Raw genomic sequence first — 16,038 nt, 5'->3', positions numbered from 1 at the left:
CTCATAAAGTCTGTTTCTGATTGTTTGGTCAGAGACATTCACACCAGTGGCCTGCCTGCTGGAGGTCATTTTGTAGACTCTGCCAGTGCTCATCCTGTTCCTCCTTGCCCAAAGGAGCAGATACCAGTCAGTCCTGCTGATGGGTTAAGGACCTTCTATGAGGGGCCCTGTCCAGCTCTCCTAGAGGAACTGCCTGTCTCCTTGAATCTCCTCCATGCCCTTGAGACTGTGTAGTGGAACACAGCAAACCTTCTGGCAATGGGAGGCACGTATTGATGTGCCTGCCATCCTGGAGAAGCTGGACTACCTGTGCGAGCTCTGTAGGGTCCAGGTATGGCCTCATGCTACCAGCAGTGACACTGACCGCAGACAAATGCAAAACGAGCAACAAAATAGATGAGGAAGGAAAAATGTCAGTGGCCTCCCTCCAGCTGTTAAACCATTCATTCCTGTTTTGGGGGTCATCTCTCTCATTGTTGTCCCTCTAGTTCATCAAAGCAGCTGAAACTGATGAGCAGGCCCCTCTGCTACTTACTTGACCAGATCAATAACCCACATATTTCACTGACTTGATGCTCTACTCTCATTTAAAGTGGTCCTTTCATTTTTTTTCAGCAGTATATATTGAGTATGTCCAGCTAGTGGGGAACACACCATGTGGTGAGCGTCACAGCGTCAGGCAGGATTGAGCGATTAATGAGACCGTCAGTACAGATTGGTCGGGGGTGTCCCATGAACATATAAAAGGGTATGGTTGACACTAGAGATGGTCTTCTGATCTATGGAAAATAGAGAAAGAGTGCCATGGAAACAAACTCCAATGAAAAGCAGTCGTAAAAGTGGTGGGGACAGGAGGGCAGTTGTCTGTCTATCTGTTTGTTTATTTGGTGTTTATGGAATTTTCTTCCTGGATTCTGAATATTTATTATTGAAGGGTTATCTTTGCTTTTCTTTTCTTTGACTTTATAACATGTTGTGCAGAAGTAAATATGTACTACAGTATATATAGTTAACTAGTTTTCATTTTTTTTGTTATTCCAATAGTGTGGTACAGGAAACATCTTTAGGATGTGCTGGGTTGCGTCATCAGTGATGGTCATCAGAGGTTTTAGGTCTCTCAACATCAGACCCCCTCGGCTACATGACCCAGCCAGAGGTGATCAGACCCCAGCAGCCACCCACTGATGAACCCTCCTTGTCCATAGCCACCTAGTGACTCTTCCTGTGGCTTAGTTTTGAATCTTAAGGCCTTCCTTTTTGTCAGCCCCCATAAACCCCAGCATGTTAAATGCTTTCAGGATTGAGCGTTCAGCAAAGTCATGATGACCCACTTGAATTGGCTCACAGCATGTCTTCTGGCCCTGCCCCACCACTTCTTGCTATGATTTCTTTCATTAGCTTCCTCCTGTAAACTCTGACATCATCATCTGTTTGATGGAATCTGAAAAGGTGATCATGTTTGGCCATTGGGTGACTGATGCTATGTGGCTGGAAATCTTGGCTATCTACTCAGGTCTGCTTTTGGCTGCCAGTCAGAATCTATGTGATGAATGGTAGATGTTATCTTCAGTTGGAGCTTATCTCCAGCTTTGACGAATGAGATGGACTTCTTTAGAGGATGCTGGCATCTGCTTGCACTTAACGTGCATCTATACCATCCATAGCCTGAAAGTACTTCCAAGTCACCAGGATGGAAACCCCAAAGTACTTTAGGGCTGAAGAAAATTCAAGTTTTCCATTTGACCCGGAAGTGTTGGCAGGTCACGTGGTTGGACGGACAAAAGCACTTCTGGGTCAAGGACTATATAAAGGACTGCTGTGAACCCGGTTGGGAGGTAGTAGACAATGCTTGCTGGGAGGTGTGGAGGAGATAAAGAGAGAATTGTGTGTGATTATTATTGTGTTTACTTTCCTGTGTTTGGTGGTTATGGTGCTTAGGGCACTGTGTATAAGAAGAAAAGGAATTAAAACACTTGTAAGTACTTTTACCTGGTGTCCTGGGTGTCTGTCTGCCAGGTTAGAGGAGCGACAGCGCCCTCTAGTGTCACACTGCGTTTACCCAAAATTACCAAAGTTCTGCAACTCTAGTTTGCTTCATGGGATTCTAGCAATAGCTTGACATGTTGAAATGATTCCACAGATAAACTATCTTCATTTTTAAAAATTTTAGTAAAAATTCAAGTTAAAACAGTTCACAAAAATTAGAGCAAAATTGATATAACAAAAAATAGAAAAGTTCTGTTTAAAACTTATATAACTTGTTTCATTTCTTTAAGTTGCTTATACAGTTAAACCATTTCTAAAGGGTCAGAAAACTGAATGCTTACCCCACTCACAAACTTCAACAAGTCTTTCAGCCCATGCTAGCCATGAGCTTATTCCTACTGAAGCCAAGAGAGGACGTGCAAAATATTGTTATTTTTTAAAATTGTTTCCTCGAGATAACAGACTAATTTTATTGAGATCTTGATAAAACAAAAGATGTTGTTTTCTCGAAATTATGAAATAATTGTATCTAATGTTTAATTTTTAGCTTATTGAAGCCACGTCCTGTTTGAAATAGTAGAATAGCAGAACTGTATTGATCAGTCAAGGGCTGATGCAGGCTGAAATATGTTTATGCCTTAGTTTAGAAAATACTAACATTAGCATCCATCTTTTAAGAAGCTTTAGCAAGGCTTCAGCTGCATAGGCGTCACAATCTAAGCGAGTCTGATGCCAGGAGCAAAGGTTAAGTTTTGTCTTCTCAAGATCGCAATAAAATTATTCTGTTATCTCAAGAAAAAAATTTTTCATTTTCTCTACATCTCGATAAAAGTATTCCGTTATCTCAAGAAAACAAAGTTCGTTTTCTCGAGATCTCACTAAAATTAGTCTGTTATCTTGAGGAGACAATTTAAAAAAATAACGACATTGCACGTCCTCTCTCGTCTTCCGTATATTCCAAAACATACACTGACTCAATTAACACACAGTATTACAGATATAGCAAGAAAGGTCTATTTCATATTAACTTACTGGGGGTGAAAGCCTATGCCATATATGCTATGAAAGAAAATTCTATTCTATTCCACTTAAGCAAACACTAATATGAGTTTAACTTATATTTTAACTTTATAAGATTGGCTCTTACAAGCACATACTCTGGATTGTACTTCACTTGCTTCACTTTTATTATACATACAATTTAATCAAGAAGAGCTCCGCCATTTTGGAACAATGCACAGTTTTTCAGTTGCCCCCAACCTTACAAACCCCCTTCCTGATTACATTTTCTAAACACCATAAAGCCTATGTACTGTATATTCTAAGTTGGATAGATAGATAGATAGATAGATAGATAGATAGATAGATAGATAGATAGATAGATAGATAGATAGATAGATAGATAGATAGATAGATAGATAGATAGATAGATAGATAGATAGATAGATAGATAGATAGATAGATAGATAGATAGATGACAGCTCTCCTGTTGTCCTTGTTCTGTTCTCAGTGACATTCCCATTCAGTCCGTATGTCTCCTCAGGGAGGAGCTCACCTGGTAATATCCATTATATCTCTCTATTATAATAAAAAAAACTTGGGTTGAGACGTGATTTTCTCGGAGACACTTTAACGTCCCAGCTGCTGTACAGGCTTTGAAACGATCGTCGCGCAGCGAGACAAGCAGCAGCAGCAAGCCAGCTGATCGAGCAAAGAGGAGGTAAAAAAAAATGTATTTGTTTCCCATTGTATCACCATTTAAGAGGGGGTTTCCGAGGACCGACTGTATCACCTTATCGTGCGTTCAGCCCCCCTCTTCACAATGTGAGAGTAGAGACGCGAAGTGGCTGACACGCAGTGCACCCTGGGGGGGGAGAAGGAATAACTCATTCAGTCGGTCAGTCAGTCGGCCGGTCATTTTCCAACTTGCTATATCCTAACACAGGGTCACAGGGGTCTTCTGGAGCCAATCCCAGCCAGTACAAGGCACAACGCAGGAACACACCTCGGGCAGGGCGCCAGGCCACTGCAGAATAACTCATTCACTACAGCGTTATTACTGGCAAATATCAAGAAATAAAAAATGAATGAAATGAAAATAACAATCTCTTTAAATTGTAGGCCTATACCCAGTTAACCAAACCCGGGGGTGGGTGACCGAAATGAGCAGGGGTCAGAGCCCCCTAGTATATATATAAACACACACACCCTTCTTTTAAAATTATTTTGAACTACAGGATCTCTGAATGATGAAAATATTCTGAAGAGAAGGGCTATCTCATATGTTTAAGATAAAATTAGTTGAATTTAATTATTTGATTATTTTACTCAGAGCTTCTTAATTATGTCATATGTATGACTTCTATGAGTCGGGCGATCTTTTTATCACTAGATAGATAGATAGATTACTTGTTGCACTAGCATCCTGTAAGGCTAAGGCTACCATAACAGGCAACTGTGCCAGTGAACGGCAGTGCACAGCTTACTGATAAGGGCCAAGCTATGAACAACCATGACACAGTGCTTCATGCTTGAGAGAAAAGACAAGCCTTTAACAATTGCTTCTTTAAGCTCGCTCATATGTGCTACTATATCTTATTATTATTATCACTAAGCTGTATAAAGAAACATTGCCATATAAACTTAAATGTTACTGTAAAACAGATAGATAGATAGATAGATAGATAGATAGATAGATAGATAGATAGATAGATAGATAGATAGATAGATAGATAGATAGATAGATAGATAGATAGATAGATAGATAGATAGATAGATACTTTATTAATCCCAAGGGGAAATTCACATACTCCAGCAGCAGCATACTGATACAAAAACAATATTAAATTAAAGAGTAATAAAAATGCAGGTAAAAACAGACAATAACTTTGAATAAAGTTGGACCAATAGAAACCTACATGCAAAATTGGATGAAAACTGGTCTGATTAGAGAGTAGTGGTCGCAGCCGCTGTGTCTAATTTGTTATGTAAAGTTACAGGTCAGCATTATAACTGATGTTATTTGAGTGTTTGTGCCCTGTGATGGAGTGACATTCCAATATGCCGTGTTTGGGGGTCTATCACTATAACAAGTGCTAGCAGCAAGCGCAATCTGGACATACTGCAGAATCATCCATCCATCCATCCATTTTCCAACCCGCTGAATCCGAACACAGGGTCTGCTGGAGCCAATCCCAGCCAACACAGGGCACAGGGCACGAACCAATCCTGGGCAGGGTGCCAACCCACCGAAGGACACACACAAACACATCCACACACCAAGCACACACTAGGGCCAATTTAGAATCACCAATCCACCTAACCTGCATGTCTTTGGACTGTGGGAGGAAACCGGAGCACCCGGAGGAAACCCACGCAGACACGGGGAGAACATGCAAACTCCACGCAGGGAGGACTCGAGAAGCGAACCCAGGTCTCCCAACTGTGAGGCAGCAGCACTACCCACTGCGCCACCGTGCCGCCCGCTGCAGAATTAGCACACGGCTAACTGAGACGACAGGACAGAACAGGATGGGGGACCCCCTTTGACTTGTACTGCCAAAACTCACGCTTGTGCCAGATCAGCATTCAAATGAAACTGAATATATACCATTTAATTGATGCAGGCCCAACTAACATCTTGTTTCATTTATTTAAGTTAAAGAAACACCAAACACGAGTGCCTGATGGCTTTTATTTCTGTTGCTTTCTGTTTCATTAACTGTGTGGAAAAGACAGACCCATTACAGCATGAATTCTAGGCTAAATGATCTCATTTGGATTGTCTCCGATAATTTAGTAAACTAGGGGGCTCCACCCCCCACTTGCTTTGCTCGCCAACCCCCAGGTTTGGTTAACCGGATTTATAATTTAAAGAGATTGTTATTTTCATGGGAATTGTTACATATGCATTATTTTCAATTTTACTGTAAAACTTAATTTAAAAAAATATTTGGAATGAACTTTTCCTTAAGATTGCATTGAATTTTGATTGGATTTACATCGTGACAACGCAATGTATAACTGCCTGTGAGTGAATATCGTTTCTTACTCTCTAATAAATAAACCGACTTTTTTGAATGTTTGTCCCTGTGATTTGTTAATTGTCATAGCAAAAGCTCTTCTAACGGTAAACTGTAAAGGTTTAAATATGAATGGCATATCAAGATCTCCTTTGGTGTATAATGTTATTCATGGAATGTGTGCTACATTACCTTTCTTGTCGTCTGTTACAATTTTACATGTCAGAATTGTTCGACAAATTTTGAATACCACTAATCTTGTTCCATTGCATAGCCAATCACTTATACATAAATGATGTAATAACATTACGATACATCTTTCTCTCAGCAGTAATTCGGCCGGTGGAAGACCAGACGGTGTTATAGATATTCTTTGTGATATTGTAAGTTGATATTTTCATCTTCTGCACGATCACCACCAACTGCTTCAGCAGAGTCTATTGATATGCATTGAATCAATTTGCCACGTAACCAATCGTTAATTTTCACGTTAATTTGTTTGACTTCATCGTTTCTCACTGCCATATTTAGATGAATGGGTGATTCTAAACTGGATCTTCATAAGTGTGTGTGTTTGTTCATAAGTAAGCCCTTTAATGAATTAGTGTCTGTCCAGTTTAAATGCCAGAATGCACCTGATGACCGCGGTCTTGTTTGAAAATAGTTGTAAGAAGGGCGTGACTTGGAAGAATCTCATGGCAAAAGTCCCCATCTCGCCTGACTTCCTTCCAAAATGTCTCTTCAAAAAGACTCATCTCGTCGCAGGATTAGTCTCGTCTCGCCCCGAGATTTTTTTATTATGATAGAGAGATGTTCATTGAATTCACGTTCAGATGTTGTTTGGCTTGATTACTAATGTGGCAGGTTTGAGTCAATACTTTCACGTTTTTACTTCTGATCAAGCTGAAATCTGGTGGGTGTGGGGAAAAAAAAGGTCCACCCACACACCAGTAGTGCTGGTTTAATCTGAATAACAGACCCCTTGTGAATGTGTGTGTGTGTTTGTCAGTGGTCTCGTGCCCTATCCAGGGTTTGTTACTGACCTTCAGCTTAGCCATGTCCCACAATACATTGCTTTTGTGGGCTAATGCAATACTAGGGTGTTGTACCGTGTTAGCTATTATGAATGTAGAGAAAAGCCCAGCAAAATGACACCTTTTATTGGCTAACTAAAAAGATTACAATATGTAAGCTTTTGAGGCAACTCAGGCCTGGTCTTAAGGCAAGATGTAAACCTGAAGAAGAGGCCTGAGTTGCCTTGAAAGCTTACATATTGTAATCTTTTTAGTTAGCCAAAAGGCTAATGTAATAAATGTGAGAGTAATGACACGACATGAGAGACGAGGGGGCTTCACATGGAGTTTATATTAACAGACCACCTGTGTAACAAAAATAAATACACACTGGCACAGAGAGCTAGAAACACTCGTACGGATAGCAATACTTCACTAAAGTGTCGATTAGGACAGAAGTGACGACGAAACAAAGCCCCCTAACTCTTGCAAAGTCATTCATACAACATAATAACAGCGTAATTCATGGTAGTTTAATAAAAAAAAATGCTACCATATTGGCACACAAGAATTTCTCTGCACTAAGATAGAAGTGAAATGAATCATTTTTTTGTAAATATAAAACACAACATATTCAAATTTTTGCAAATTTGCAACCATTTTAAAAAACAAATGCAATAAACGTAAAAATGACAATTTCTGAATATTGTAAAGACTCTCTGTAACAAAACTCTTTTAAAAAAAGAGAGAAAAAGGAAATCAAGTGCAAGCACAGAATTGAAATGGGGATCCTCTAAATCAGGGGTGTTGAACTCCAGTCCTGGTGGGCCGCAGTGGCTGCAGGTTTTCATTCTAACCCTTTTCCCAATCAGTGAGAAGTTTTTGTTGCTAATTAACTCCTTTACCCTTCATTTTAATAGCCTCTGAATTGATTTGTTTCTTCATTATATGGCAGCCATACAGAAATGAGATGTGAAATGAGCCAAAGGATGACCAGCTAAACTGGAATTTCAAACTCCAACCAGTTTCACTCCGACCAGTCTCTTAATGTGAAGCCGAGTCTTGCTGTTAATTAAGCCATTTATTTAATTCCATGGCTTGTTCCAGCTCTCTTTCTGCCAGAGCCGAAATTTCCAAAACTGTTGATTGTCTGTTTTTTCTAACAACACCGACAAAATGTTTGTGCGACCTGAGAGATCAGCCTTACTGAGACCATCACCTTTCTTTCTTTTCAGATATTGTGTGATGGGCACAGGTGGCGGCTTGTTGTATATCTCATTATTGTTTGGCTACTAATTAAGGAAAAAGAGACAACTAAGGGGCCTGAGTCAAGTTAATTAAAACTTTAGCAAAAGAAATGAATTAGCAGCACAAACTGGTCACTAATGAAGAAGATGGTCAGTATGAAAACCTGCAGCCACTGCTGCCCTCCAGGACCGGAGTTTGACACCTGTGCTCTAAAGTAACAAACTGCTCCCCTCAATGTGCCCCCTTTCCAGCCAGCGCCTACCTAAAGGTCTCCACACGTCACTTCACACTGTTTTCTGTGGCAGGCTAGTCGTGTGTTAAGATGGATTGTGTCAAACTCTTCATAATCTGCACTCAGAATGTGTTTTATGGCTTTGCTCTCCCACTTCCCTCTTCATCTAACTGGGCTCTCAGACGCCATCTGCTGGTGAAAAGTGTGCAAGTACATTGAAAGAACAGAAAAGGGTTTGTGTCTCTCGAGGCACTAGCATGTTAACAAAACTTATCAAATAACTGGTATTGTATATAGTGCCTTTTAGTAGTGCTGCTTCAGCAGGACCACATTCCTGAGTCACCCATCTTGTAAAATTCATTTGACCCCAAACTATAAACACAAAGGAGACCTGCGATTGTGGGAACAGCACGTGACTGGTGGAGGGTACTGATCATTGGTCACCTGGTGTCAGATGGCAGATTGTTACACTGGAGTTTAACCAAACCCCAAACCCTGGATACAGGGGCTCAGTGAAGGAGGTGCTGAACCTGTACATGAGGGTCACTCTGTGTGAGATGCTATAAAACGACAGACAGCCAGCAGGCCAGTCCAGATATACACCTATTCTGGGGCTGTAGGGAGCGCTGATGACAATCTCTTTATTATTGTGACGCACAGAGTACTTGGAATGAGACCACCACAAACTCCAGGACTTGTCGTTGTCTCCAAGGCTGCACGCCACACCCTCTCCTTTCCTGCTCATTCCTTTATATGCGACTCCAATCACCCTGAAGTCTCCAGTGCACTCCACCTCCCAGTAACAGCGAATCCCAGTCAGAGCCTCTCTGCACAGAACTTGAGCCCAGTGGTCAAATCTGTCAGGATGATGAGGATATCTGGCCTCTGTCTCTTTACATGTCACCTTCTTGTTCCCTTCAGACAGACGGAGGTTTCTGTGTGCCGTGTTGATGTCCATTGTGAGTGGACAGAAGTCTGAAAGGAGAGAAAAGAGAATGAGTGAGGAAATCTGGGAGTGTGTAACGGGACTGGGGGCGGAGCACAACACAGACAATTAGCAAGAACCAATCAGGAGCTGCGCAGACGAGACTCAAATGTGTGCTGTTTCTGTGACTTGAAAAGTAAAAAGCTCATCTGACTGGAAAGAATCTGTGGGAATTTAAAATGAAATCACAAAAAGTCAACAACTGACAACGAACTGAAGCGCAGTCGGACATTTGGAAGGAGTCTCAGTTGTCTGGGATTACGAGAAACGGCATCAGGTCACAGTTGAGGTTTGAGTTCTAATGGGCTGTCCACATTGACTGCTGGCCTCATTATATGACTCCGTGAAAAACCCGAACTACCAAGAGGACTATTTCATTTATGTTAGGTAGAATGCCCAAAGGGGACTGGGCGGTCTCGTGGCCTGGAACCCCTACAGATTGTATTTTTTTCTCCAGCCTTCTGGAGTTTTTTTTTGTTTTTTCTGTCCACCCTGGCCATCGGACCTTACTCCTTTCTATGTTAATTAATGTTGTCTTATTTTAATTTCTTATTTTGTCTTTTATTTTTCTTCTCTTCATTATGTAAAGCACTTTGAGCTACTTTTTGTATGAAAATGTGCTATATAAATAAATGTTGTTGTTGTTGTTGTATATGACACTTTATTGTCACAGTTCACCTCTTTAATTTAAATTCAATCCCTTCTCACATTCCTCACAAACTGATTTTTCCTTTCCTCACAATAAACCTGCAGATTCTTGTTCTGCTCCTTCCATTCCCAGTCTTTTGTTCTTCCATTTCCTGTGGTCTACTAAGCATTTAGGGTCTGACCCACAGGTCAGGGCTACATGGAATATCTCTCTATTATAAAAGGAAATCCTGGGACGAGACTTTTTTCGAAGAGATAATTTCAAGTCCCATGAGACGAGACTTTTTCAATTTCCGCACTCCTCTCAACCATATTCAAACACGCACACGGTCCAATCACCTCTCATTCGTGTGAATGCTTTTGTCAGACACACTTCCTGTGCTCTCAGCTCTTATAAATTTTTACGTTTTCCTCATTTTAAGTCATTTATGAAAATCCTCTGTTTCATCCTTTAAAGATGCTTTTCTGGACAGTATCGTTATACATACAATCTATATGTTTCATTCATAATAGTCCATTTCTGGACAATAATTCTATACGCTGTAGATGACACGTCAACGACTAAGCGAAGAAGAAAAGGCAGCGCATCGAAAAGAGACCCAAAAGCATTGGAGAGAAAAGAATTAAAAAAAGAAAAATAATAATCTAAGTGCAAATTCAGAAAATAAGGAAAGAAATAGTCAGCCTGGACCAAGTGGATTTGAAAACCTAGCAGGTCCAAGCAGGGACGGAAATAAAAGACAAAGAATAGAACATTGTAAAAAGGTTCAAAAACACTGGCGTAATACACATGCAGAGCAGGTTAGAGATTATGAAAGTGGTAAAATTCGAAAGGCACGAGAAACTGATAGTAAAGATCGCATTAGCTCTAACAAATGAAAATCCATATTACTAACCGAGAATTGTAAGCCGGATGGAAGCAGGTACATGCCCATGCCCATGGATGCAGGAGACATAGTGCGCAGGCGCCCACAGCACGCGTCTCACCATGGACGCAGGAGACATAGTGTACAGGTGCCTGCACAACACACAGCATAATAGTACGGAAAGGCGCGAGATGGTACGAAAGGCGAAGGTGCCTACAACGCGTCACGGCTCAGACACGAAGGAGCTCAACTAATGTAAATAAGAAATGAGGCAACGCGCCCATAGGTAATGACAGAGCCACACAAAACACAGAATTAACCCCCGCCCCAGAGTGAAACGGGAAACACTATGGAGTCCGCAGTGGTCCACAATGCACCGCATAATAGTACGGAAGGAGCTCCGTATTAACAGTGGGGGGCCCCAGAGTGACACGGGCGAACGCTCCGTATTAAACGTACATCATCCTCACACGTCCAAACTATACAGCATAGGTGAATCACATTACAGTGATGCATTATTGACAGTACAACCACAGAAATCGCTCTGTATTAACAGTAAGTGCAATTATTCTTATTACTAACGGTACGCAACGGAGAACTACTGGAGTCATGATCACGTCTCCAGAACTATACAGCTCCACTAACGGAGCTACAAAAATGAGCCCACATGGATAACGACAATACACGTAGGTGCCTACAACGCGCGTCTGAAACCACGCAAGCATAACTGTCTCAGCTCCAAAACCAAACTGCTCCACTAATGGACCTACAGAAACGAGCCCGCATAGACACATACAATGAACATGAACGCCAACAACGCGCGTCTCAAACCACGGAAGCAAGGCAGGCACGGGTTCAAAACGACAGTGCTCGACTGACAGAGATACAAACACGAGCCCACCTGGATAAGATCAATGAACGCAGGCGCCTACAACGCACGTCTGAAACTGCGGAAGCAAAGCAGGCACGGGTTCAAAACGCTGGGGATAGGTGAGCGAAGCGAGCAGGGGGCGGAGCCCCCTTGTTATTAATAACGGAATAAGGAAAGAGATTGAATTTATGGACATAGGTTATATGACAGAAGTATGTAGATATTGTTCGACTTTTAAGTTTAAGTCGGAAACTTGTAGATCATCTAATTCGTGTCGCCATCAGAGAAAAGTAGTGTTTCTTCCCAATGAAGATTTGTTGTTTGGCGTATGTTTTTACTGAAGTGTTACAGTAAAAGTGTAAGTTTAAAAAGTATTTGCATGTTAACTTCAAAGCCAACCAGAACAAAAATGTATAACTCAACAAATACCTCTAATGCAACATAATTTTCTTTCTATTTATTACGTTTTACTATTTTTTACTAAGGTTAATTATTCGCCGTAGTGTAAAAAGTCAGTTTATTTATTAGAGAGAATGAAACGATATTCACTCATGGGCAGTTATACATTGCGTTGTTATGATGTAAGTCCAAACACGAACTCAAAATTCAATGCGATATTGACGAAAAGTTAATTCCAAATATTTTTTCACTGAAGTGTTACAGTAAAAGTGTAAGTTTAAAAAGTATTTGAGTGTTAATTTCAAAGCCAAACAGAATGAAAAAAACTTTTAACTCAATCAATACCACTAACGCAACATGAAACATAATTTTCTTTCAATTTATTACATTTTACTATTTTTTTATATGGTTAATTACTTGCTGTAATGCAAAATAGTTAGTTCTACTATGTATATTTAACAGTTCCTATGAAAATAACAATCTCTTTAAATTGTACACCAGTAACCCATACCCAGGGGTTGGTTAGTGAAGCGAGCAAGGGTCAGAGGGCCCTTGTGAAAATAAAAAATAAAAATAAAATAAGAACTGTCAGAGAATAAAATGTTTGTAATGAATTGTTATAAAACTTGTGACTCACAGCTTAACGATTTACCGGCCACTAGATAAGATGGCCATTGAGTGCTGAGAGATGTGCAGTTCATGAAGAAAGTCACCATGGAGTGAGCTGAAGCTGCACAGCTAGTAAAGAGAGACGATTCATTTAGTTGAAATAAACTTTAAAATCAAGACATGGGTTCAAAACAATAAGAAATATAAAGAAGAGGAATTGAACTGGAAAACTCGATGCAGGGCAGCATGATGGCCAAGGGGTTGGAGCTGCGACCTCACAGATTCAGCTTCACGACTTGGAATTCGGCACCCAGTCATTCTCTTTGTGTCACTCCTGGTTTTCCTCACACATCTCACAGATGTTCATGTTGGGGGGATTGCCGACTCTTAGATGGCCTTGTGTGGAGGTAGTTGTGTGAACCCTGTCACCCTGAACTGGGTTAAACCGGTTTGGCAATGTCGCATTAAAAATCACTTCAATGAAAACTTGCCATGGTCATGATGGTCTGCTGACCTGAATGAATCAGTCCATGGAGACAGTCAGCTGCTGCTCACAGATCACCGACTCACTTATTTAAAGATTAATTTCATTTAATTTTTTATTTATTGGTTTTTCGTCCTGTGACTTCATTTGATGCCTAAGAGACTCAAGCCCAGCAGACTGTTTTGGTGCTTCACTGCCTGAAACTCTCTTTCCCATAATGCACCAGTCAAATGAACCCCATCAGTTTCAGCTCACCAGTGACTCAACACTCACACGGCTTTTTCTGTTGATCACAAGCCTATCCTGGGATATTAACAAAGAAATGATTTCTATTGTCACGATTCATTTAATCAAAGCACAAACTTACATCGTAAAAACTCCTCTCTGCTCCGAGGTTCAGGAGGCTGTAGGGTGAAAATTGGAGCTTCAGTACCTGAAAATAAAAGAAAAGAGAAGAATGGAAACTGTGAAGACAGCATTGTGTAATGTTAGATAAAGTCTTACGCACGTATTACAAATGCAGTGTAGTAAAAATAAAACACAAAATGACAATCAGCTAAAACAGAAAATGCTTGGAGTTACAGCAATGCATAAACAGATGTTTTCTTTATGAAATTAAAAACAAATATTCCTTTGTAAATTTAATAAAAAAAGATTTCTTCAAAAAATGCATCAATACAAAACGAGTGCCATCATCCTATAAAGGAAAGCAGATATGGAATTTCAAAGTGACATCTGCAAAATGGCCACTCAAGAAGAGAGGAGAAATGGTAAAGCAACTGTTCATAATGGGAGTATGAAATCACTCAGCTCGTCACTATAAAAGGCGCTATATACAGGGTGAGTCAAAATTATGTTAACATTTGAATGGCGGAAAAAATTTATTCAAAAAACATACTTCATATGTGCAAGATGATTTATAGGAATGTCTCAACCTGTTTGCCTTCATGTTCAACATATGGATCATATGTGGCACATAAATAGTCCACAAAAATTGTATAAAAGTATATACATAGCAGTACCATTAGTGTTAACATAATTTTCACTCACCCTGAATAATGAAAAATCTTTGGCAGCGAATACAGACAAATGTTATAGAGAGGTCCTTATTCATTCGTCTCAGCTCTTGACTTTCTAAAGGACTTTAGTAGCAGACACAACATGACGAGACGCTGTACCTGATGGAGTCCATGTCATGATGTCCCACCGGCAGATCTTCTCCAGATTCTTTTTCAGACAGGACAGCTCCTTTCTCAGGTGCTCAGAAGAGAAGTTGGCAGTGACAGTGAAGCTGAGCAAGTCTCCATCAGCAGGAAGAACACAGCGGGATGAGAAAGTCTGCACCAAGAGACAAGAGGGTACAGTGGAAATCTGCTTTAATAGATCTGAGTGGTGGACAATCAAATGGGGAACTGATTTTTCATTAATTTATGGATTATTAAGAATATAATATTTCAGTTTAGTTTCACATAAGATATTATTGCTGCAGTGGGCTGGCACTCTGCCCAGGGTTTGTTTCCTGCCTTGCGCCCTGTGTTGGCTGGGATTCGCTCCAGCAGACCCCCGAGACCCTGTAGTTAGGATATAGCGGGTTGGATAATGGATGGATATTATCGACCTCAACATTCAATAAGCTTTAAATGCTTCAGAGGCAAATCATCAAACTGTCCATGAGGGGAGTGAGGGTACAAAGGGCTGCAGAATTGAATAAGGACTGAACACTAGGCATTATGGTGTGAGGGGATTAAGAAGAATGAAAGTCAAATTTGGGGATCATTGAAGGATTAGTGCTGGAGCTGCTGCGTTTTTGAGTTTTGAAGTGAAGTTATTTAAATTAAATATAATGAGTTACACATAGGCGGCACGGTGGCGCAGTGGGTAGCGCTGCTGCCTCGCAGTTGGGAGATCTGGGGACCTGGGTTCGCTTCCCAGGTCCTCCCTGCGTGGAGTTTGCATGTTCTCCTCGTGTCTGCGTGGGTTTCCTCCCACAGTCCAAAGACATGCAGGTTAGGTCAATTGGTGATTCTAAATTGGCCCTAGTGTGTGCTTGGTGTGGGTGGGTGTGTGTGTGTGTGTGTGTGTGTGTGTCCTGGTTGGGTTGGTGCCCTGCCCAGGATTGGTTCCCTGCCTCGCGCCCTGTGTTGGCTGGGATTCGCTCCAGTAGACCCCATGGAAAATGGATGGATGGATGGATGAGTTACACACATATGAAGAAAGCTATTAAAAATAAATATACAATAAAAGGTCACAGCTAGAAAGTATAACTGATGAGACAGACTTGGGATTTCTTGTGGACTGATCACCATCCTCAACCAAACAAAGAAGAGAAGGCTGTGAGGATTGGTGTCCATGAAATGTGGAGTAAATGCACTACATGGCTACCTGCAAATTACACCTATATACATTTGTTAAACATCTCATTCCAAACTCATGGAGTTGCTCATCCACCTTTGCTGGATTCCACCTCCACTCATCTTTCCACTGGATTTTGGGAAATGGCTGCAGGAATTTGCTTTGATTCACTCTCAACAATATTAGACGATTTGGGCCCTGATGCCGAGTGATAACGCCATACTCACAGTTGATGTTCCAGCTAAGCCCAAAATTTTTCCAGGTTAGGGCCCGGTGCAGGCCAGTCAAGTTCTTTGACACCATTTCTCTTTCTCATGCTGAAA

The 16,038-nt window shown here is 40.9% G+C and overlaps 1 protein-coding gene across 11 annotated transcripts in view; it reads right to left on the bottom strand.

The window, feature by feature from the left end:
- Positions 1-16,038, bottom strand: part of LOC114641130 (tripartite motif-containing protein 16-like protein) — a 353,855-nt gene that overhangs the window by 324,914 nt on the left and 12,903 nt on the right. For 3 of the 11 annotated variants that reach the window (XM_051925863.1, XM_051925858.1, XM_051925856.1), the window contains exons 4-5: positions 14,542-14,701; positions 13,731-13,796 (exon numbers count right to left, since the gene is read on the bottom strand). The exons of 1 other annotated variant lie outside the window; for it this stretch is intronic. In XM_051925863.1, the coding sequence (XP_051781823.1) occupies positions 13,731-13,796; positions 14,542-14,701 (226 nt within the window). Of the gene's footprint in view, positions 1-8,892; positions 9,477-13,730; positions 13,797-14,541; positions 14,702-16,038 lie in introns of all 11 variants that reach the window. 7 more of the 11 variants (XM_051925862.1, XM_051925857.1, XM_051925854.1 and 4 more) reach the window with 5 other exon arrangements.

The sequence above is a fragment of the Erpetoichthys calabaricus genome, chromosome 4 (assembly GCF_900747795.2).
Source record: "Erpetoichthys calabaricus chromosome 4, fErpCal1.3, whole genome shotgun sequence".
NCBI classification, from domain to species: Eukaryota; Metazoa; Chordata; class Cladistia; order Polypteriformes; family Polypteridae; genus Erpetoichthys; species Erpetoichthys calabaricus.
Note: the sequence above shows the minus strand (reverse complement) of the source record. Positions and strands in the feature narration are given on the sequence as shown.